This window comes from Nyctibius grandis, chromosome Z, assembly GCF_013368605.1.
Source record: "Nyctibius grandis isolate bNycGra1 chromosome Z, bNycGra1.pri, whole genome shotgun sequence".
NCBI lineage: Eukaryota > Metazoa > Chordata > Aves > Nyctibiiformes > Nyctibiidae > Nyctibius > Nyctibius grandis.
The window spans coordinates 11,920,909-11,942,468 of NC_090695.1; the positions used below are offsets into that span (position 1 = coordinate 11,920,909).

Below are 21,560 nucleotides of genomic sequence, written 5' to 3' on the forward strand. Positions count from 1 at the left end.
CTATAATATTCTTGTATATTTTTAATTGGAACTCAGACGTGGTTTTCCAAGGCATGTTTTGACAGGTTGCATTAAGAGCACAGTTACAAAGTCCCATATGCCTCTTTTACACTAACTTTGTTGGGGAACCTCCACACCTGAGGCTGTGTGACAATAAGCTTACAAAAATATTCTGTCTTTAGGAGAATTCAGACGTCATTGTCTCTAGGGTCCATTCTATGCAGAAAGAGGAGGTGGTAAACAATTGGCTGGCATTTTCAAATTAGTGATATGGACAGGAAATAGTTCAGAATAGCTTGGAGGTTTGATACTTGGTTGATTGTCTCTTCTGCAGATTTAACACTTTAAATAAGATTGCTTTTCTTCTTGGTGCTCTAATTTTAGCTTCTTTGGTTTTAAACTGAAGTAGATCATTTCACTTTGTGAAATCAATGTTACTAACTGATCAGGGTTCCTTTCTTTTTTAATGTTTAGCATTTAAAGCATTCATAGTTATGTTTATAGAGTTGTCATGTCTCAAAATAGACAAATCAAATGATGGGGAGAGGATTTCAGCTGTATGCAGGATGATTTGTGACTGCAGTTCCAGGTATATCATGAATTTGAGATAAAATCTGAGATTAAAATATTTTCTTCTGTAGTTGATCTGATAAGAAATGATGTAGAAATCATCTTTGTGAATGTATAACTATGTTTATGTGCACTTGTACAGAGGTGATATCTGTATAATTTATTGTGCTGTGTCTGTTCTCTATCTACTAACCTGACTCAATAATTCAGGATATGTATTACTTATTTGTAAAATATTAGCCTCCTTGTTAAATACTTGCTCTTTATCCTGGAAATACGAACATTTCCCCTGTCCTGTGTTGAGGTTCAGAACAGGCAAAATTTCCTTTTAAATAATAGGTATCTAGAGTTAGACATGAAATTATGACATCTTTGTTGTCAGTTTAGTTTAAAGATTTCAGATGAGACCTTTATGTTCGTGATAGGGAATACTGAAAACTTTCTGATGGAACTCAGCTCTAGACTCAGAAGGACAGATTTTGAATTTACATAATTCTATGTGGAGAAAATCAGTAATTTTTAGAGCCCTCAGAGCCATATATAGTGCATGTATGGTTTCTAAAATGTTTCTGGAATACTTTCCTTGTCGTCTGTATTGTATGTGGTTATTTATATAGAATGTTTCAGTAATGTGTAAAGGTTTTAATGACTCTTGTCTGATTGGCATAACTCTAGTAGCTGTGTTACACATGAGCAATGCATTAATTTTTAAGTCAGGTTTATAACTTTTCTGCAATGTTTTTGTGTATTTTTTGCTTTCTGAAGTCATATGTTTCTTACATACTCTCAAATAACTTGGGACATATTTTCCAGGGAAAGAAAATGTTTGAATCTGATATCAGTCTTTTTGCCATTATATTCAGAATAACGTTCTTACAACAATATTACAAATAGATTTCATGGAAAGAATAATGTTGTAACTATGCTCCTCTTACAATCAGGATTTGAGTGTTCAGCCAGGCCAGTTTTGGAGAAAGTGTCTTTGAACTTCAGATTTTTCATGTATATATTTAGTTTAATAGTTTTTTTACCCGACTTCCTGGTAACTTACTTCCTAGGATATATTGTGCTAAATAACTAATGGACTCCAGTGTTTGAAAAGGTTCATAGTTTATAAAGGTATCTCTTCATAAGCCAAAGTCTTATTTGTCAACAACTGACTGATAAAGAAAATATTCATGCCATTGCCACAATGTCCTCACGCCATTTGGGAGAAATAGTGTTCATTTTTTTACTCTGTGCCATTTTTAGTTATAAATGTTTTAGTACACTAGGAAATGTAATTTTCACAAACATTCTTTATTCAGTTCATTCTATATTTCTTAATAGATTGTAGCAAATCTTTTCTAGTGTTGCCTTTTAGCATCATTAGTCCACTTTTCATATTCCTCTTGTTCCATGTAGCTTAGTATATTTTGCTTTATCTTTCCTTATTTTACTTCCCTGTGTTTCTTGTCCTTTATTTTTGCTTTCTCATCCATCCCTTCTCCAGGAAAATGTTGTCTTCTGGTTTTGTCACGTGCAACATCATTGCTGTGATTTATCTGAAATCCAGTTTAAAATAGGATTAGGTCATCTAGTTCAAAACACCATTTAGATAGTCATTGTGTCTTGAGGGACTAATGCCCATTCATTATAAAACTCAGTAAAATTTACTTGTTTAAACCTAAAATTAATGCTTTGCAAACTGGAAGTCTATACAACTTTTTACACTGTTTCTGTAAATTTTAAATTTGAAAATCATACCTTTATTGTGCATGTGGATAAGCCTTGCATTGTACTGCAAAAAGACAAAGTAACATTTTAATCAAGTTTTATAGACAGGTTTGAAATTTTGTGAAGTTATTATATGAATGGAAGGGATAGCTATAGTATGTGATTGTTAATATTGAATCTTCCCAACAGTCCCTTTTGGCATTTACAAAGAAGAAGAAGAAACTTTTTTCTCTCTCTCCTGATCTTTGAGCATTTTTCTGAAAGATTCTTTCTAGCTCACAGGATAGTTACGGAAATTTTTTTCATAGTATTTTTATTAAGGGGCCTTATGGTGAAATTTTGTGGCCTGTTTTGTCCAGGTCAGAATGAATTGTAACGCTTTTTTCTTCTGGTTTTAACATCTGTGAATGCCTTTTATCCTGGTTTTAATGCAAATATATGTTGGCGGATCCATGAAACTTTCCCCTTCGAGTTTGTGCCTGCTAGGAGGAGATCACGTTTACTATCCTTTCTTTTCAGAGCTTCAGCGAATACCTTCTCTACTGTTTCTTAGAGCTATACTGATCAGCTATATTGGGATGAGAGCTGTTAACAGTTTCATAGTTACTGCATTCTGAACAAGACAAATGTTCCTTTGTTAAAGTATGAAACAGATATGAGTAATGAGAGAAACTGTAGCTGTGTAAGGAGATGTCTCGAGTTGGTTTATAATATGTTAGAAGGATTGTCTTTCCAAAATAAGCACCATATATGTAATGCAACTTTTAGTTCTAGGACAAATGAGTGCGTGTTTTTTAAGACTTGTGCAGAAACACCTTTTGGGTTTTCCAGTGTCACCTAAAAAGAGTTTGTTGTTTTAAAAAAAAATTGGATCTGAATGCTACTCCTTCATTGTGTAGATTGTTATAGGATTTTATTATCTGTACAACACGGAACTTTTAAATACAGGTTTTTGTTGCTCACTGCAAGTCTTCCTAAACATACTGCGTTCTCTGCTGCTATGATCTGAAATTTGAGTGAAGATTTGCCATTTCTTCAAAGGTGCTCTTCATACATATTCTTACGGGATCAACTAAAAAATTTACTGCTTAATCATCTTAATGCTGTAGAGTTAAAACAATGCTTCTAGATTTCTCTGTATTCTGTGCTTGTATGGTTTGTTGGTTGTTGGTTTGTTTTGTTTTTTTTTTTAATTCCAGGTGACTTTTTCAGAACCTATAGTAACTACAATTTGGCATTTGTGTAACATGATGGTCTGTATTTGAGTTCTAGCACTGCTGGAAGTAGTCTCACTTGTGAAGCAGATTAATCAATCAGGTGCTCATCTTCTAGGTAGGAGTGACAAGAAAGGAAGTATTCCAGGATGAAAAGTTGTGTCCATATTGTGTTGGCTCAGTGAGCCAACTTGTGATGCCTCTCACAGACTTCTAATTAGCACAGCAGAGCTACTCATGAATACTGTCTGGTACAGCTGAAAACTCTGGACAAAAAGGGAGTATAAAATTTAAACATTTGTTCAAATCCTTCATGTATAGGACTTCTATAAGGACAAAATTGGCAAACCTTTGTGAAAAATAGCTTATGGATATTAACACATCAAGAAAATTTTAGAGTTCACTCTAAGCCGTGATTATTTTTTTTTCTCCTTTCTGGATTGAACAGGTTCAGAGCTTGAAAAATATTCCAGGCATTGTTTAGTCAAAAGCCAAAACCAAACTCTATATAACCCGTTAAATCCAATAGTCTAGGAAGATCTCATTTCTCTAGCATGCTTGGCACCAGAATGGATTGTTCAGAGTTGCAGGTATTTTTTAGGTATGGTGTCCTATCCCAGAAGGTATGTTGGGATTTGTATGCACGTTGTGCGTACTCTCTGAAGCCTTCAGTTTGCTGCTGTTTTTTCAGAAGTAGATGTTGGATAAACTAGTCTCGATAGACAGCAGGAATTCGGCCATTGCACACTGGAATCCTTTCTTGTGTTGATCTGTTACCAGTACAATAGGAGACATTTTCAGCACAGTGCTGCCTGGAGGCTGCTTAAGTTGTTTCCTACTTTAGTCTTTGCCACTAAGGTAAATACTCCAATTCTTGCTCTCATAGTTGTTTCTTAAGTTTTCTCTGGGTAGTGAGAGTGAACTTTGCATGTTGCACATCTAGTTCTTAGCAGCAACAATGAACTTGACCAAACCTACTAGTTTCATAGTACTTTGGTTCATCCAAAATATGGTGCTTTGTCCGTTTGCAGATTTAGGAGTGCATTGTTTAATGAGTTTGTTTTTGAAAAATTACTTTGGCACATGTAAGTGATAGAAATTTATTATCTAATTTGTCAGAGCAATTTGTTAAAAGTCTGAAACTGCCTTTGGTTTGTGGATGTGGATGCTTGATCAGGTTCCGCTTACTTCTGGGAACAGCTGAGGCTATTTTGCATAAATAATTTTTGCAACAATGCATTGCAATATGTAAAAATATGGGCCAGCAATTTGTCTGATGTCAATTACAATATGCAATGCAGACCTGTTCATGTGTCTTAAGTATCTAAATATGGATGTTATTTCTTGGCTTATGTGCGGGTATATGTGCTTAAAATTTTTGATTTGCATTTTCTTCTAAAGAAAGGGTAAATGTGGCAAAATACAAGTAAGAGAAAGCCTCAGATTTGCTTCTGGTGAATTAACTTTTCTGTTGCTCGACATTTTCAGCTGTTTTAGGTGACTGGTTTTGTGTAAGAAAATTTAAACTGTTTACTTGAAATTTGGAATTTATTTTTGCTCCATGGAAACATTACCAATGAACAGAAAAGGATGAGACCTTTTTTGTTCTTCAAATTACTGAACTGTTTTTTGCATCAAACAAAGGTTCCTTAAATATACGTACTGTTTAATTATCTTCTGAGCAACTTTTCTGTAGTATTTTATATTAAATGCTAAAAAAATCAGCAATCTTTTGTTGTTGTTGATTATGTAATTAAGTTACTTTGAAGAAGCAAAACAAGAGCAGCTTCATGTGATATTTTCAATGATAAAGGCTGAGAATGTTTCCATGATAGAGTGAGGAAAAAGCAGATCGTCTTGATGTACCTGTAGTCACAGATCAGATGTAAATCATGGCATTTGTTTTGCTTATTATCTGCAAAGATCTTGGTTGTATTATATTGTTTGTATAGGAGTTTTTCTTTTATGAGAAGAAAAATTATGAGGTGTAATTTGATTTTATTTAATTAAGGTCTTTTTTTCTTAGATGAGGCCCCATGGTCAGTTTTTAAATTATTCACACTACATGGCTAGGAAAATGCATCAGTCATAAATTTAAAATTCCAGACATTAACAGTAGCAGAAAATTACATGCTGTGCTTTGCAAGTGTACAAAACACCTTAACTTTTTAATACAATAAATTGAGTTGACTTAAATTTCAATGCATATGTTCAAAAGCAATGACAGTGAAATCCAAAAGCAATCCCCTGACAGTGATTCATAAAAGCGAGGGGTTTTGTGAAGAACTGCGTTTATTTCAGTTGCAAGTCTTGCTCCATTTTACTCTGAGTACTACTATATTTTTTGTGAAGTATCTTGCAAACCTAGACTACTCTAGCCTGCTTTTATTGATTTTCATAAAGACAAAAAGCCAGTGAATAGCAATAAGGAGTAAAATAACTTGTGGCTATAGTTGCCACAGCAATCAGATAGCTTGAGGATAACATTGATACCGATGTAAATGCGAGTTCTCTTGGCATCTTCGAGGGTGCATGTTGGGTATATTCCCTGCTCTCTGCCTGGATCTTTCAGGGTGCTCTTTGGAAATCTCTTCCCTGCATCAAAAAATGTTTCTTGCTTCTAAGAGTTTTTGGTACTACTGTAAAATCATTTTTGAATCTTTGCTGATTAGCTGTGGGCAATGATGACCTCTACTGTATCATGGAATTATTCTTGTTGCTGTGTCCAGATTCTTCTGTGACCCACCAACCTGCCTGGGTCCCATTTTCAAGTCCAAAGCTAAGGACTGGAGTATAACAGGGAGTCTGAACGGCTTCTTGTGTTTAGCCCGAGGCTGAGAGCCTTCCTTTTCTGCCAGTATTGGGGCCGATGAGGGAAAATTATTTTGAAAGATGTGTTCAAGCAGGTTCTGTGGAATTATATAGAACATACTTCTTCCTCATACTACTTCTGTCCCTCCTGCTGTATTTGTTGCGGCACAGAATCCTGTCGGTGCAGTCCCTTGGGTGGTGGTGAGGGCATGTCAGTCTCCCACCTTCTTTCTGGCGTGTGTGTGTGTCTGTATGTGAGCTGAGCTCAGGAATTATCCCTTCATGGATGTACTCAAAAGGTAAGGGCAAGAGGCTCAATAGAGGATAATAGCCTGTTCATAAGATGTAGCTCTATATCCTTCCATAAACTTTAAGGCACAGAATGAGAGAGGAAAGAGGAAAGCCGCTGGAGTGAATGCACTGCTTCTCAGATTATTTTCACCAGTATTCATTTGATGATGTATTTTTCAGCTGGTGATATGGTATTGACATAGAAGTGGAACATCTGTCTTTTGAGCAGATGTACCTTCCTCATACCTTAAATTCCTCTTCAAGAAAAGGATTGCAATTTTCCTGTGTTTCCCGTTCTGTTCTTGAAACTCTCCAGGGCACAGAATTACTTGGAGGAGTGTGAAGCTGATGGGCAAGGAACTCTGATCACCAAGGACTCAGTGCGCCATATAAAGAGCATACTGGAGCATTTAAAGGGAGAGCCTGGTGGAAAGGATATCATTAAATTTGCAAACTGAGAGAGAGACAAAAATTTTCAGGTTTAACCAGTAAGCTGTTCATCAAACAGAGGTAGTCGTGGCTGTAGTGGCACTGTAGTGCCTGAGCACTATACTGTAACAGCACTTAACTATTCTAAAAGAGTGTTTATTTTCATCTTAAATAACGATGTTTATTTATAACATCTTTATAAAGTAGAGAAGTACTTTTATCCCCTGATTTCTCTTTTAGTTCTTTATCTAAAATAGAACCTTATCTGCATGAGTGGTTGTGGAAGAATTAAGCTGTCAGTCTGTGCTGTTGTAGTTACCATGACATGGCTATCCAACAAGAAGGCAGCACTCTTGTTACAGAGTGAGAGTGTATATTTTATTTGATTTAGCACAAAGTTTGAAGATTGTTTGAGCTAAGCCAGAAAGAAACTGCTTTCATTCCTGCCTGTATGTCTGACATAGGAGGTTTTATTAGTGTGGTTGTAGTGGTGACCCAAAATTACTTGAAAAAGTTAGGTAGTAAGCTGGTGATATGTAAGGGAGGAACATCCTCTATCAAATAAGCAGAGAGGACACGTTAAGGGAAGTGAGCTTGGCCTGTGTGGAATGACAGAAAGACTGGATATACTAGTCATCAGCCAAATAAGAAGAGTCCAGTAGCAGGTAGTATCTTCTGTGGCAAAAAAGGAGCAAGAGGAGGGCAAAATCAAGCTACAGTCTGTAGGTTTTTATCTTTAATGTCAAAATGAAGATGTCTGGCGATTCATTAGTGTAGACGTTCGAGAATGTGGTGAGCAGTTAAACTTAAATTTCTAAACGCTGAGAAATGCAGAGTCATATGCTGACCCCAAAGAAGCAGCACTGTTCCCTCTTAGACCCTTGTGTGTCTTTTATATAATGTCTTAGTAGTTGGAAAAAGTTGCCTTTTAAAATACAAGATATATAGAGAGTTTACAAATATGAAATTTCATTAACTGCAGTTTTTCTTATTACAAACTATTAGCACACAAAAATGGAAAAGCCGATATTTATGGGAGGCAGATTTATGCAAAATATTTCAATAACGTAAATGTAAGTTATGAAATGAACTTCAGGGGCAGATTTTCTTCAAGCACTTGTTCATTTGCCACAATAGATGTATGTGCCAACAGGCCACTTTGATGTCACAAGTATTTTAAAAGTAACCGTATAAGCAAACTGATATGGATTGTTTCCACTGTGTTAACTGTCTCTTGCAGTTATGGAAGTAGCAATTCGGAGTTTAGGTTTCTAAATGTATTTGAATCTTGATGGCTTGTTAGTTCATAGGAAATTGCACCAAAATGTATAATATAATATCTGTTTTCCATAGTTTGGAAAACAAAGATAAATCATTACTGAGAAGATAACAGAGTTTATTAGTGTTGGTTTTGATGATACGGCAGGAACAGCCTCTCTGATCCTGGAAAGGTGACCTAAACATCAGCAAGCATCATCCCCTTTTCCATAGCTGCTTGTTTGAAGTTGTTGTATCAAGCCAGCTGAAACTAATATGAACACACTAACTGGTGTCTCAAAAAATAGTTGTGCTGTCCATATGGAGTGGATCCAGTAAAAGTCCATAATGATGTTACCTTTTTTTTAATGTTCAACTTCTCTTGAAGACTGGATCTGACTGGATCAGGGAGGTCTATTTGACTTGCAAATTCAAGGCAAAGTGATTTTGGATCCTTCTGAAGATTAGATATGCGTAAATATTAGCTAATATTAAAGGCTGTTCTACGAACTTGAAACTAGCCATCAAGTTATGAACAAAAAGTGATGCTGAACTTTGAATCAGAACTGTGGCCTTTCCATTCTTTTTTTAAGCCATACATGAAGAAGGGAAATACTACATCCACTAGATATTTGTAGAAATCTTTCTACTATACATGGCAAAACCCTTTGAAAAGCTTCCCAGATTAAAATAAAGTATGGGAGGAGGCTTACAGACTAATTAATTTTTAGCTAAGATTCTCTGAGTGATCTTTAACTGTATTATATTTTGTCAAGAATTGCTTGGTGAGAAAACAAGTATCTTGATGGTCAGTGGACATTCAGTAACAGCTGAGATTCTTGAATACCTTCTCTAAGAAACCTTTCCGTAATGGCAATCAAACAAAACCAAGAACTTGTTCTTCCTCCAGCAAGCAACTATTGTGTAAGTCATGAACAGCATTGCATACATTTGGAGAAGCACTGAAGAAGTAGTGACTGTTCCTGTATGCAGTTCTTTGAGATCAATTATTCTTACAGCTGTTCTGTAACTTGCCCTTCAGTTTCATTAATGTGGAGTTTTCTAGCATCCTGTTCTTTACAGTGAGATGAAGATTTTGTTATGATGGTGCTTTTTTTCTGGTTTTCTTTGTTTGTTTTAATAATTGAAGCAGCTTTGAGAATATGTGTAAGTGATATCTGAAGAACACTTGGCTATAGCCCATTTCAGGCATATTGTGTACACTGATCACACACATTGCAAAAAATGGAGCTCTTCAGAAAGCTAATTTATTGGGGTGTTCTTATTAACTTGTGGAGTAACTTTTTAGTAAAGTTACTTTCTCCTTAGCTATTTAAAAAGCCATGCAAACTAGAGGCGAATGTAGCCGATTAAAGTGGAAATGCAAAAGTAGGTACCAGGTCTTAGCAAACTTATCAAAGAAATTGAAAAACTGAAGGTGATCATACATGTTTTTCTAGATGCTCGCAAAGGGGTTTGTGCTATATATTCTTTTAATCGTTTTTGAAAAGTGTCCCATAACCTGAAAAGGCATTACTGTGGGTTTTACAACCTAATATTTGTTGCCATGTGACTGGATTCTTATGGTGAACTGGATTCTTTTAAGTATTTCTTTACTATCCTGAACAAATAAATAGTACCTTCATTATAAAATACGGAGGTGTAAAAGAAGGAATTTAGTAAGATGATTCTAGTGAAGATTGGGTTGCCCTGACTGAACATAACATAAGTAATAGAGTAAAATAAATATTAGCAAGCTCTTGACTGAGGTCCCACGGTATATAATATCCCTGGATTTCTTCAGAAAGGATGGTGAGTCCTTTTCTATGTATATCAGAATTGTAGATACATGTGCAGTCATGCTTAACTTCTTTGTACTGCATGAGTAAAACTCTTTCTAGATTTGGTTATTTACAAGCCTCAGCAGCTAAGGAAACTGGGCATGCGGCAGGCTCGCTTCAGGGAACATTGTGACAGAAACGAAAACTTAAAAGGTAGCTTATAGAGAACTTTACAATAATTCTATTTGTTCTCTTTACGGCTGTTCCATACTTGAATAAAGCAAGCTTTGCATATTCCCTAATAAAAGAAAAAAGGGTAAGCTTATAGTTTCATCTGAAATACCTGTAACAGGAGAGAGTGCAATTCAAGCATGAGTTGAATTTAGCACTGGAGAACGTAGAAAACTTGGAACTTTTGAGAAGAAAGTAAAGTTATTTTTCCAAATATTTACAGTACTTGAATGTTTATTTTTTCATTGATGTCTAATTAATACTGTGGTAATTGATTTATTTTTAAAGATTGAGTAGTATTCTACCCTGGGAACAAAATCAATAAGGAAAGCAAGAATAGATATTCCTAGGATGTAGGAGAGTAGTAGCCTGTGATTTTGTTTGTTGTTTGGGGATTTAATGCAACTTTTGTTCCTTTACTTGTAGCTGGCTTTTGCAATGTCTTTGTTTGGCCAGATTTACTGTAGGCTTTATGCTGTGTGTGTAGTCCCGCTGATTTCAATAAAATCTCCCAACAGTGCATAAAATTGAGAATATGTGTTAGAGAACCAGGATCTGAGGCCCTCTAGCGATTTCACCCATGGAAATTGTCTTAAAACTTGTTTATGTGAATTTTCCTGTAGTCTGGGGCTGGATGTAATCTACATCTTTTCAGGCACTGTATAGGCATAGAAAAAGACATGAAGTATTAGTGGGGGACACCACCGTGCAGGCACGGCTGTGTGGCATCCAGATTAGACCTGGCTGTCATCCAGTCAGCTGGTGGTACACACAGAGGAACTGATCTGTCCATGCTGGCATACTTCTGCCTATCCTGAATCAAGTGCCCAGCCCACAAAGAATAATCATGTCACAACAACATGGTCAACCACACTGTGAAATGTTTTCTAGCATTTTTTAAAGCAATAATGAGAATTTAGGTAACTTTGACAGGTGGTGATTATCTAAGGATGGCAACTTGACACAAATAAGAAGAGTGACCACAGCATGGGGGGAGTAGGGACAACTTTTGCTCACAAGTTTTACTTTATAGATATTTCCCTACCTCAGTTTGAAAACCCCAATATTATAAGTTAAATCTTTTTTAAAAATGACCTTTAAGGAGATGACTTGCTGAATATACTTGAGAAACATAGAAAAACAGTTTTCTGATCATTAGTTTCATTGCTTATAGGCAATTTTTATGGATGTAGATATATGTGAAACCAGTAATATATGAGAGTTATTTAAAATTTTGTTGCTGGAAACTATTTTCTCATATTAAGGCTCTTCTAATTCCAGTTAAAGATGTTTAAAGAGGGAAAAGAAAAAAGAAAAAGACTAATCTTGGATTAGAAGATAGGATATTAGTGTAAAAATGGAAATAAATTTTAGAAAGTTACGTTAGCGATATAGTGAATGCAATTAAGAAGGGAATTATCATACAGAAATTTTTTTTTTTGGAGATTGTGTGTGTGTATATAGCAATTGACAGGTGATCTCCTCTCTAAATAATAGAGTATGCTTTAGGAAGGAGAGAGAGACACTTATGACAAAGATGTTTGTTCTGTTGTTGGAAAAAAGGTAACAGTTTAGTCCGATAATCTCCAAATCTGTGTAATAGGTTCTTTGATGAGTAGAGGTAAGACATCAAATAAACAAAACCCAATAAATACTTTTGAATTAATCTAATTTCCTTGTGTCAGTTGTAAAAGTTTTGACTGCAAATCTTCTTCATTCTGACTGCATATGGGTTTAATTGTAGTTTCAAAATGTGATGAGAATGGTGTGATGTTGTCTACCTGTTTACCTCTGTGGAAAGGAAACTGCTGTGGTCCAGCTAGCTGTTTGTCTATATTAAATAAAAATCTTTCAACTTTACTTTGTAACAAAATCAAGCAAAAATTTTTGTTGCATTATAAAACTGCTAGTAGGAGGTAAGAAAACACCTGAGGCAGAGGTTGGGATGTCAATGATTTGGCCTGTATTTACAGATAAGACCCCAGAGGTTCTGCCACAGATTGTCCCTGCTTACTGGAAAAGGGAAGATTGTTGGCTTGTATACACTAAATAATATGAATGCGAATAAACAGAACTGTTATAGAGGCACAAATAATCTGTAATTGACCTACACTGTTAGAAAACCTGTTAAATTCAGAGGATGAACTGGAATAAGACTAAATTTTGTGGAAGTAGAGCAGGGATATCTTTTTACAAAGGAAATTAACCAATTTGAAATTGTTTGTATGCTTGACAAAATATTTTATTGAAGGAGATGTGTATGCAATTTATTGTGTTAATTTCTAATTGTAGTGTGAACAATAAATGCGACTTTAAAAAGGGCTGCAAATACATCCAGGTATATCTAACTGTAGTATTATTAGTGGATATACTGTGCGGTTCCTGAGAAAGAACTGTAGTGTTGGGCCCGTATTTTTATCTTAAGGTTCACATTTACTCTTCTTACTCTCCATTAATAGGTAGCATAGATCAGTCAGTGTTAAAGGAGTTGCCTCCTGAGCTCCTGGCAGAAATTGAATCCACCATGCCACTTTGTGAACGTGTGAAAATGAACAAGCGCAAACGTAGCACAGTTAATGAGAAACCAAAATATGCTGAAATCAGTTCTGATGAAGACAATGACAGTGAAGAAGCTTTTGAATGTAAGTAGTACATCGTTCTGTTCCTACTGCTGAAGAAAGCTAATATTTTTCTTTTACAAAAATATAAACTTTTTTTTTAAGTTGGCTACCCTAAAACATATGAAAACAAGTTTGCTGTCCTGACAACTACTTGGCGAAGAACGCTTTTTTCTTCTAAAAGAAAAATTACTTGATGTCAGTTTGTCACTCAAGGTGAAAAGCAGCTAGTTCATAAATTTATTTTCCTAATTACCTTATGGGAAGTCACTGCCTAGATTTTTTTTTTACAGTTGTGCTATGAAACATTTTTAGCCAATCAGATTAAGGAAAATATCCTGTAAAGCAGCACAGAGAAATTGCATACAAAGGTGTGCATAAAAAATTTCAGTAAATAAATTTTAAATTATTCTTAGTTTTATTGATAAGAAAAGTGAGGGATCCCCTCTTGAATTCTTCTTACATGATAAACTGAGAATCTTACTGTCCAGAAGTTTAAGATATTTCTTCTTCTATTATTTCTCTAGCATATTGCTTGAAAAACTCGAGTTGATTGTGATGAGTTCTCAAAATACCATTTGCTGATGATACTATTGTTGAATTAACTGTTTTCAAAGGAAGAGAGGAAGCTTGTAATTACAATTTTGCTGTGCAACTGGATGAAGTTCCTCAGTGTCAAAAAACCGTTATATGTCTCTCAAAGTTAGGAAGGGTTTTCCTACTTGCTAATAAGAGTATGCTTAGTTTGTCTCTATGGTAGTTCAGTTAGCCAAAACTGTAAAGAAACTCGCTTAAAATGGAGTGAATCAGTTCAGTCTGAGTTAACATTCTAGCTGTGTTAATCCATGCAGGGCTACAGGAGAAGTGCCTATTGCTGTTAACCTGAGAAGGCATCTTGCTTGTAATGATTTTTTCCCAAGTTTAGACACTTTCCACCTTTGCTTACATAAACATCTTAGTGAACTTTTGTAAAATACAATGTTTTGCTTTTTAGTCTTTCTTAGGGTCCAAAAGAGAAAGATTTGTTTGTTCTACACAGTACTTATGCACACGTACACATAAAAATTATAATAGCATACCTCTGATCTTTATCAAAGAAGCAGAAAAGAATATCCTTTTGTTTGTTTGGTTTTCCTTTTAATTATAAATGAATAATGCTGCTTTGAGTGTGAATATGAGATCTTGAGGTAATTTGTAATCGGTCTGATTATGCAAAGGATTAATGATAATTTGCTTCATTCAGGATTCTATATTCTCTGTTTACCGTGTCATATCACCTTATTATGATGTTAATAATCTGGAACAGTGAATTAAAAAATAAATAAGTAAAGCAAAATTATTTAAGTTGGTTGGGAATGGAGAGAATTGTCAAGAATTTCAGATACCTTAATCTACCTGTTAGCCACAGTGGTTGTTGAAATTCTTAAACACAAAGTAAATCAAATTAAGGAAAATTTCACAGTAATTACATGTTTTAAGGGATTCTAGGTTCATTATATCCGCTCAAGAGATCTGGCCATCATTCTAAACAATTCAGTAAGGACATCTGGTTTAAAAATAAATTACAATATTTCTCAAAGGATTCTGTAGAACTGAATTGAATTAAAACGAGACAAAATTATCAAGAGAGTGAAAAATTTCTGACAAGTACACTGAACAGATTTGTATTGTTACAAAGATGTATTTCAGAATTCTTCTGGTTGTCTGAAATTGAACTTTAAAAAATATGAAATAATGATTGTTATAGAAGAAGAGAAATTTCTTTGAGTATCTCATGAAGAAGGGGCATTCCATTAAATTAAATCATGAGAAATTAAAAATTGATGAAATCATTCTCATACAGTAAGTGCTAAATGTGTTATTGCATAAATGTTTGGCAGAAATCAGAAGGAAATTGGGTATTTATATTCTGAATAGTCTCTATTTATGTATAAAATTAATAATAACTCTTGAGATGTTATTAATACTTAAATTTTTAGTCATTTTTTTCTACCTAAAAATAAATTTTTTAGAGCAGTGATTGCTCATCTTATTTGCCTTGCAGAGCCAGCACAACTGTAACACTTTCTGTTTTGTCATGCAGCATTGATAAACTGATCAATTTAAAATTCTGCTGGAAAGTGATATTGAAAGCTACTTTTCTCATGGAGGTGTAGCTGGGGTTAGAATTCGTCCTACAGAGCTTAAATTGATACTGATTATTTGTTAACTGTGGAGACAGATATCATCTGCCTCCGCAAAATACTGTCTAATGCGGGAAGAAGAGTCGGTTAAGATGTGTAAAGTCTTTTCCCATAAAACACTTTCTTCTCCAATATGCTCACTCCAGGTATCCAAGATGGCCCTCCATTTTTTCAGTTGCAGTTAACTCTCAACCATTTTAGACAGTGTTAGTAGTTCAGGCATCAGGAACATGACTGTACTGCCTCCAGAAGCAAGTCTGATCCAGAAACAGTACAACTCAAAGCCTGAACTGAGTTATTACCTTAAAGACTTAGACCACCTCCCAGCAGAAGTTTTGTAGTACCTCTTCAGAAGTGGGATTTCTCTAAGGTGCCGTGCAGAGCATTAGTATCACCTCAGGTTTAATGTATTATTTTTTATTAAATGTGAGCCTGGGCTGACTATTGACTATATCCTGGTACATATACCAGGCATGACTGTATCCTGGTATGTTTCCTATGCTTCTCAATAAACTGAGGTTGTGGGAAGAACTTGTCAGTGCAGTTCCAGTTCTGTATAAATGCTTTGAGCCATTTTGCTCAGAAACAACAATATACAGTAATATCAACAACTATACACAGTCATACCTCTCTAAATTTCAGGAGGCTTTGGTAGAGACACATAGATGTCAGGGTTGTTATATGCAGGTTCACAAGTCTAGAATGTGATGTTTTGGAGCTGTTTTGATCTTCATAGCACAATCTGTGTTAGACATCTCTTTGCTAGCCCAGTTATCTAGATAATGGAGAGTTGGCTGATTTCATGGATGAAGCTACCTCCTCCTCCTTTTTCTGTTGTATCTTAACACCCACTCCCCTTCAAAACACACAAGACTTTCTTTGAAAATAACAAAGAACCCTCCACTCCACTCCCCCACTTTACTTCTACCAAATCTCTGTTTCTGTATAGAACATTTATTACAGTTTCTTCATCATTCACTTCTGCTGGGCTTTTTGGTCCTGACTGAACACTGGTTATAATAACCTTCTGTGGTACTGACTTGCTGTCTGGCCCAGAATTGTGACTCCAGCTTTCTTCTTTATACTGAATTTCCTGTAGTATGTATCAAGACAAAATTTTAGTTGTCTTGGCAAAACAGAATATCTTTAAGCAACTAGATTGCCAAATCTAATTGGAACTTGCTGTTTTAGATGGGCAAAGCAATCACTGGATTGACATGTGGACACCCAGTAATAGTCGCCATTCAGATAACTGAAGAAATTATCTCAGCATTCTCTTATGAAAATATGAAACTTAGTTTGTTTTGTTCCACTTTCTTTACTTTGCTTAAAAGGACAAATGCCCTGTAAATTTGTGTTTTTAAATATTTACTGGTGTCTTTGCCAGTTTCAGTCACAGTTTTCATGTAATTCAAAAGAAATCTTTAGAATAATACCATAACAGAATTTTATATAATAGTTTTAGAGCGTTCACTTGTTTTACAGAACAGCTACACAATAGTGTTTAACTTGCAAATCTTAGAAGTGTAGAATCATTTAGGTTAGAAAAGACCTTTAAGATCATCAAGTCCAACCGTAAACCTAACACTGTCAAGTCCACCACTAAACCATGTCCCTAAATGCCACATCTACACATCTTTTAAATATTTAGAATTGTTTAATTTTGAGCTGTTAAAAGTAGAATTTTTGTACTTATAAAGAAAATGAATTTTATTTCTAGCTTCTCGTAAAAGACATAAAAAGGATAGAGATGAAGCCTGGGAGTATGAAGAACATGACAGAAGAAGTTCTGGTGACCATAGAAGAAGTGGTCATTATCATGAAGGAAGGAGGACTTCTGGTAGTGGCCGTTACCGTAATCGCAGTCCCGATGACTCTGACATGGATGATTATTCTTCTCCCCCTAGCCTCAGTGAGGGTAACTGATCACTTAAAAATTTAATTTTATTCTATAATGCTGGTGCATTTTTAATGGATATGTTAAAACATTTTAAAATAAACAGTATTGAATACAAGTGCAAGAAATATAAATAATCCTTTATTTCATTTTTGAGAAAGTATTTATTTAATTCTTTATTCTCTTAATTAGTGGCTAGAAAAATGAAGAAAAAAGAAAAACAAAAAAAGAGGAAAGCTTATGAACCTAAACTAACACCTGAAGGTAATTTTAGAAGATTTATTTTCTACAGTTTGTATTTTCTGTTTTGTATATAAAATAATTATTTATAAATTTCTTTTTTCACCAGAAATGATGGATTCTTCAACTTTCAAAAGGTTTACTGCTTCAATAGAGAACATTTTGGAAAATTTGGAAGACATGGATTTTACAGCTTTTGGTAATATGTCAGAAATTTTAAAAATGCTTTCCCCCATTAGAAACATAAGAAACACCAAAAAATTTGTATCTCAGTATTTTCGAACTTCCTTCTTGGTGATTTAATTGCCCGTGATACATGCTAGGGCATACTGCATTTATATGGCTTCCACCTTGAGTGGTGGCATTTACCTTCCAATTTCGCTTGCTGCTGCAGGAAGAAGATCCTCCTTCCTCCTCCATGCAGAATCCAAGGGGAGCATAAATCATAGCAAGACAAATAGTAGTCCCCTCTGTGTGGAAAGAATACCTCTTTGGGATGTCATTAGGGTGTTATTTTCTGACAAAGATTTCTTTGTAAACAACACTGATGTAAGATAGTTCTCTTTCTAATAATGTCTGAGGCACATAATTTTGCATCTGTTGTGGCCTTTGACCCAACAGAGTTTGATTATTCAATTCAAGCAGCAGAGTCCTTGTGCATTATAGCTGAGGCACTGAATCACTGTATGCTCCTTATCCATTTCAGTGGAAAACCAGCCAGCTTAGCTTAAGTGTCTGAGGACGTAGTTCAGGTTGACTAAGGTGACTTTCTACTGAAATGGATACTATTTGTTAATTTTCTTTCCTACCATCTTTATCACAGGATTAGAACAAGGGGAGGAGCATAGTAAACAACTCACTACAGATTTTAAAGCAATAGTGTGTGCAACCTTGGACTTAAAAGTGAAGTCGTTGGTTCTTTCTGTGTCTGGTAATATCATGTTTTTTTGTAAGGGTAAATACGAGTAACACACAGTGTATCCCAAGGTACTTAATTTCATTTGTGTTTTTCATCTGTTGCTCGTCTCCACATTTGAACTTTAGAATTAGGACTACAATCATTTAGTATTTGTTTTATTGAAATGAGAGTGATGACACAAGAGCTGCAATAAACGGGTTTTGCTATATTAAACATTTTTATTTTATGACTTTAAGAAATGGATGCCTCATGTCAGGCTGTTAAATGATTTCAGAACCAGTCATATTTAACAAGTAGTCGTTGTTTTAAGACAACCAAAAGTTGTCATCATCAGTCTTCATTAGATGGAACTATTAGATGCTAACTATTTGGAAAATCAGTTCTTTATCTGCAGTTGGCTTTTTCGTATTGGCTGTAAAATACTGACTGTAAAATACTGATTTCCTTGAAGTCTAATTAGAAATACGATTGTTAATTTTTTGATTTTTTTTTTTAAAGGAGATGATGATGAGATTCCACAGGAATTGCTACTGGGAAAACATCAGCTTAGTGAGTTGGGTAGTGAATCTGCAAAAATCAAGGCAATGGGCATTATGGACAAGGTACATCTTCATAGTCTTTAACTCTTTTTGAACATGTAATTTTGTTAAACATACAAAAATTTATGTCCCCTATAGTAACATTCTGCCCTCTTCCGGTGTGCATGTGACAGATACTGTGCTTCTGCTGACTTAGCTGAAGTGCTTAAAAAGTTACCACATCTTAATTGCCATGTCTCTGAAGCTGAGACATTTTTGCTGAATGATCTTTCTCTGTGTCAATGCTGACTATATGCCAATATGTAATGCTCATGCCTGAGCAGTAAAATCTAAAATAATCAATCTACTTTCACAAAAGTACGTCAGCCTCTAGGCTTTGCTCCTTACAGGTGTTGAGCAACCACAGTAAATCAGAACCTGCTGGCAAAGTAAAAAAGTCCACCCTTCCTGATATATGCCATCAGTGCAATGTAAATATATGGTGTCCAGCCAGCATCACACTTAATTGCCTGCTTCCTCCATATCTCCAAAAAGGCCTTTCAAACTTAGAAGATTTAACACCTCAGGTGATAATAAGATGCATTTTCTGTAGACTATGTTTAGTGGTTTCTTTGCCATGCTCTTCCCAACTTCAGTTCAAGGGAACTTTTTGTTGGTGCAAACGCTAGAAAAAATGTTCTTGCTTTCCTTATCTTCCTGGAGCTCTTGGCTTTGGGCCATCTTATGTTAAACCCTTACTGTGCCTGCTCATGACCACTTACTATGTTTATGAAGTGTCTGTGAAGCCATTTGTTATAAAAGTCACTCTGAAGGGTTTTCTTTATTCCAAAATTTAGATATTTTTCCTGGACTTTTCTTCAGTCACCCTACCTTCCTTTGTAGCATGCTGTCAGCCTGAATGTTTCTCTTTCCTGATAGTTCTCACCCTTAACCTCTGTTCCCTTTTTTTCACACATACATACATGCATACATAAAATCAGAGTTCTGTTGCTTGTAAAGATGAGTGCCAGTAGTATCTGGATGAATGAAACTGGCTCTCCTGGAGTTTAGCATATTCTACAAATTATTTAATCATAATTCTGTAGAAAATCAGTAAGTGAGTTTGAGTTATTTTTTTCAATATGCTAGTTCTTCAAAGTTAACACTGTTATTAAGAATACATTTCCTTTTTATTAGCACTCAAGTATAAGGGAATTTCATTTCTGCTTGTTCATGGTATTTGGATTTTTTCCTAATAAAACTGTATGTGATCAGTTAGAATTTGTGATTGATACTTGATTTGGTAAATTTCTGTTTCTAGAAGCAAAAGTGTATAACTATACAACATTAATGACAGATACGCAATTTTAAAACTATTTCTATGGATTTTGCTGGTTGAAAACGCAGTTTGGTTGCAATCTTAGAATGTATTTCACCTAGTTTAGTTATATTATCAGCATTCTCAATTGTGCTGTGTCAGAAACCACAGAAGTCAAGATCCAATCCTTAATCTCAAATTGCTTACAATTTGTGTTTCAGATTATATAACAGGGTCTGTTCTTCTGTCCTTCATCCATGGTGATTATTTCAGGAACTTGGAAGCCTTTGTTTGCGGTTGTTTGATGTATTTCTTTTCTTATTTTAGCTCTCAACAGATAAAACAGTAAAAGTCTTGAACATTTTGGAGAAGAATATTCAAGATGGATCAAAGCTTTCAACATTACTTAACCACGTGAGTTTCAAATTACATAATTCACAACGTTGTGTAGAATAGTTTTCTTCACTTGAGTCCTATTTAGTGATAGGTTCAAATACGCTGTATGTGTGTGAAAGGAATTTCTGATGTAATATGTATGTTATTGAGATTGCCAAATTTTAAGATTTGAAGTAAAATTCAGTTGATTATATATTTTTGGTTCTGAACATGTTTTACTGTAGTACTGATAACTAATAGGTGTATTGGGCGCAACTGAGTCTTCTTTTATTTCAATTTTGAATATTGTAGTTTCATCCTGAAATATTCATGGTAACTGGTGTAATTTGCACCATTGGACATTTCTTTGCTACTTTGCTACATGTCCTTAAAACATCCCTTAAACAATTAAAGAAGTACTACAGCTTTCATGTACAGCACGTTCTTCTCCTGAGCATTAAGAAAGGAGGAAGCGCTTTGTTTAGGTCTGTTACGCTGCAAAGTTAAAGTTGTCAACATAAACAAAATTAACAGGAAGTTTAAGATTTTAGGGTTTTTTTTTCCTGGTATACCTAAAACTACATGGGGATTTGGAGTTTTTATGAGGTTGGTATGCGGTATTTCACATTTCATATATTTCTTTATTTCTACACTTTCTAGTCAAAACAATATTCTAGCAAGAATAGAGTTCTTGAGTTTTATGGGAAAAAACCCGCCTTGATCTGCAGAAATAGAGAGTAATTTTTCTATTGGAAAGGAAGAATCGGAACTCACAAATGAAAACCCGAGACACATTATTTGTACCTAAATACTTTCATCTAGATAGTTTGCAGGGTTTTCAAAGTTTCAGTATACAGTTCTGAATGTCTTTAGCAATACTGAAGAAAAGGTGCTGGTTTACCTGCTCTGCTTCGCTGTGATAAATCTTTATGCTAATGCTTTTAACTGATACTTTTCTTTTAGCTTTTTGTAGTGAAACAAGATTATTAAGCAGTCATGAAATTGTCCAATGATGGCAATTCAGAGACAAGTCTTAAAAAAAGAAGCAATCTTCAGCCAAACAAGTTTTAGGTTATCCTAAAACCTATTAAACACGATTCAAATTACTATGGCAAAGTAAGCCTCTGCTAAGGAGTAAGCTTACTTCTTTTACAGTGCAGTGAAGATATCCTACCTCCATGTTAGGATGTTT

At 35.0% G+C, this 21,560-nt stretch overlaps 1 protein-coding gene across 3 annotated transcripts in view; it reads left to right on the plus strand.

Moving 5' to 3' along the window:
• The window catches only part of NIPBL (NIPBL cohesin loading factor), a 173,818-nt gene that overhangs the window by 112,202 nt on the left and 40,056 nt on the right, over window positions 1-21,560 (plus strand). For all 3 annotated transcript variants that reach the window (XM_068422204.1, XM_068422206.1, XM_068422205.1), the window contains 6 exons: window positions 12,760-12,942; window positions 16,822-17,019; window positions 17,191-17,262; window positions 17,348-17,437; window positions 18,656-18,759; window positions 20,321-20,407. In XM_068422204.1, coding sequence (XP_068278305.1) covers window positions 12,760-12,942; window positions 16,822-17,019; window positions 17,191-17,262; window positions 17,348-17,437; window positions 18,656-18,759; window positions 20,321-20,407 — 734 coding nt within the window. The remainder of the gene's footprint in view (window positions 1-12,759; window positions 12,943-16,821; window positions 17,020-17,190; window positions 17,263-17,347; window positions 17,438-18,655; window positions 18,760-20,320; window positions 20,408-21,560) is intronic.